The sequence below is a fragment of the Atta colombica genome, unplaced genomic scaffold (assembly GCF_001594045.1).
Source record: "Atta colombica isolate Treedump-2 unplaced genomic scaffold, Acol1.0 scaffold134, whole genome shotgun sequence".
Classification (NCBI taxonomy): domain Eukaryota; kingdom Metazoa; phylum Arthropoda; class Insecta; order Hymenoptera; family Formicidae; genus Atta; species Atta colombica.
The window spans coordinates 160,550-162,507 of record NW_017259222.1 but is presented as its reverse complement, the minus strand read 5'-3'; the positions used below and the strand labels follow the sequence as shown (position 1 = coordinate 162,507).

General features: G+C 30.5%; 1 protein-coding gene across 2 annotated transcripts in view; it reads right to left on the bottom strand.

Annotated features, from left to right (window-relative positions):
- Positions 1–1,958, bottom strand: part of LOC108684433 (target of rapamycin complex subunit lst8) — a 5,662-nt gene that overhangs the window by 734 nt on the left and 2,970 nt on the right. For both annotated transcript variants that reach the window (XM_018188748.1, XM_018188749.1), the window contains 2 exons: positions 912–1,114; positions 110–252 (listed from right to left, as the gene is read on the bottom strand). In XM_018188748.1, coding sequence (XP_018044237.1) covers positions 110–252; positions 912–1,114 — 346 coding nt within the window. The remainder of the gene's footprint in view (positions 1–109; positions 253–911; positions 1,115–1,958) is intronic.

Below are 1,958 nucleotides of genomic sequence, written 5' to 3'. Positions count from 1 at the left end.
TTTATATATATTATTTTTATTTTTTAATTACATAAGCATATATATATATATTTACGTATAAATTCTTATTATTAAAGAAAGAGAATGTTTAACAAGAAGAGATATTCACCGGTAAATACATATTGAGAATCTGCACTAAATGCCGCATCCCAAACCCAACGCTTTGCCTCATGTTGAAGTACTTGTACTTCGGAAAAATCTGTTGTTCTCCATATTCGCGCAGTTTGATCAGCCGATGTTGTTACCAACGATCTAATAAATTAAGGGTATAAAAAATTGTTGAAGATAGCGTGCTATTATTTCTTTGTTAACATTTTATAATAAACATTTTCATGGAGGGCTCGATTACACCTATAAATAGACTCGTAATGTAAAAAAATGATATAACTGTGTATAATGGCGATAGCAATATATTGAAAACAATCAATCAAATTTGACCATAAATGTATTTTCTTACATATAATATCGCTCGTATAGCGGAACAGCCAGTCAAATTTGACTAGAAATTCACTCTGCTACTGCGCATTCATGGGAATGGTGTACACTTTACTTTTTATATCACGGCGGTAAGCCGTATTATTCGATAATTTTTAAAAGTTAATATCTCATTAATTATTGCGAAAATGATAGACAATTGCAAAATGATAGACAATTTTTTGACTCAGTTTAATTCGCTCACGAAAAGTAATCCCGTTATTTCGGGACACCCTGTATACTCCTATGTATGTCCAGAAAGTTCGTGCCGATTTTGAAGGAAAATTGAAACGCAGAAGATTTAAATTTTAGTATACATTTATTAAATTTAAATCTTTTGTGGCACGAACTTTCCGGACAACCCAATAACATGTACATAAATAAATCCTTAAAAATAATTTTAAAAATTTCTATCATGAAAATAAGGAAATACTCACGTAGAATCAGGACTGAATTTGCAGCGGAGGGCATAACGTTTATGAGCTAAAAGCTTATGACGAGGATTAAGTTTTGTAGGTTCTTCTCCTATGCCTCCTGAAAGCGTCCAAATGTAACAGTGTCCTTTATTATTCACTGCAGCCATGTAAGTGCCATCTTGATCTATTGTAATATCTTGAATCGAAGATTCAGCTTCAGGAATCTATAATAAAAATATTTAAATAATAAATTATATACAGGATAATAATAAATTATATCCAGTTTTTTGACAAAGCGCTTGTGTGCAAATAGCGCGGACTAAACTGAATCCTCTATATACAGTTTTTGCTATTTTCGTAATAATTTACGAGAAATTAATTACTAAAGATTATCAAATGAGCACGTATCATCCACTCGGCCTATCATGCTAAATGCATGCGGAATTATTTACTATAAATGGCAATAGAGGAGTTACGCACGAGCGTGAAAGGAAACTCCCCTATTGAGTGATCGTATTTCGCTACGTGCTTGTACTTGACATTGGCAATATTTGAAATATATATATGCACTCGGCAATCTTAGCAATTAATTTCTCGTAAACTATTGCAAAAATTACATAATAATGAATGAACTTTCGATTCAGTTTAATCCACTCTACCTGCATGAGCACTTTGTTAAAACTTATCGGACATCTTGTATATTAATATTTATATAAATATAATTTAATATAGATATATAATAAAGTAAAATCCTTGTAATTCCTCACGAATTTCATATATATGTAAAATTTTCAATCAAGTAAGAAGTGCTACTAAAAGTTAGATAATAATAATAATAATTCTATATGTAATTTATTTAAAATATTTACATTTTACTTCAGCTGATTATACACCGATTGCTTACGCCAAGAATTTCCTTCTATACATATTAGTTACGACAAATATTATTACATGTTTGATTGAATTGGGTGTCTGCATTGCAGGAAGTCCTCGGCATAAGTAATTGGTGCGCAGTCAGTTGAAGTAAATTAATCTTCCCTTTAGACGATTATGTAAAATAAAATATAT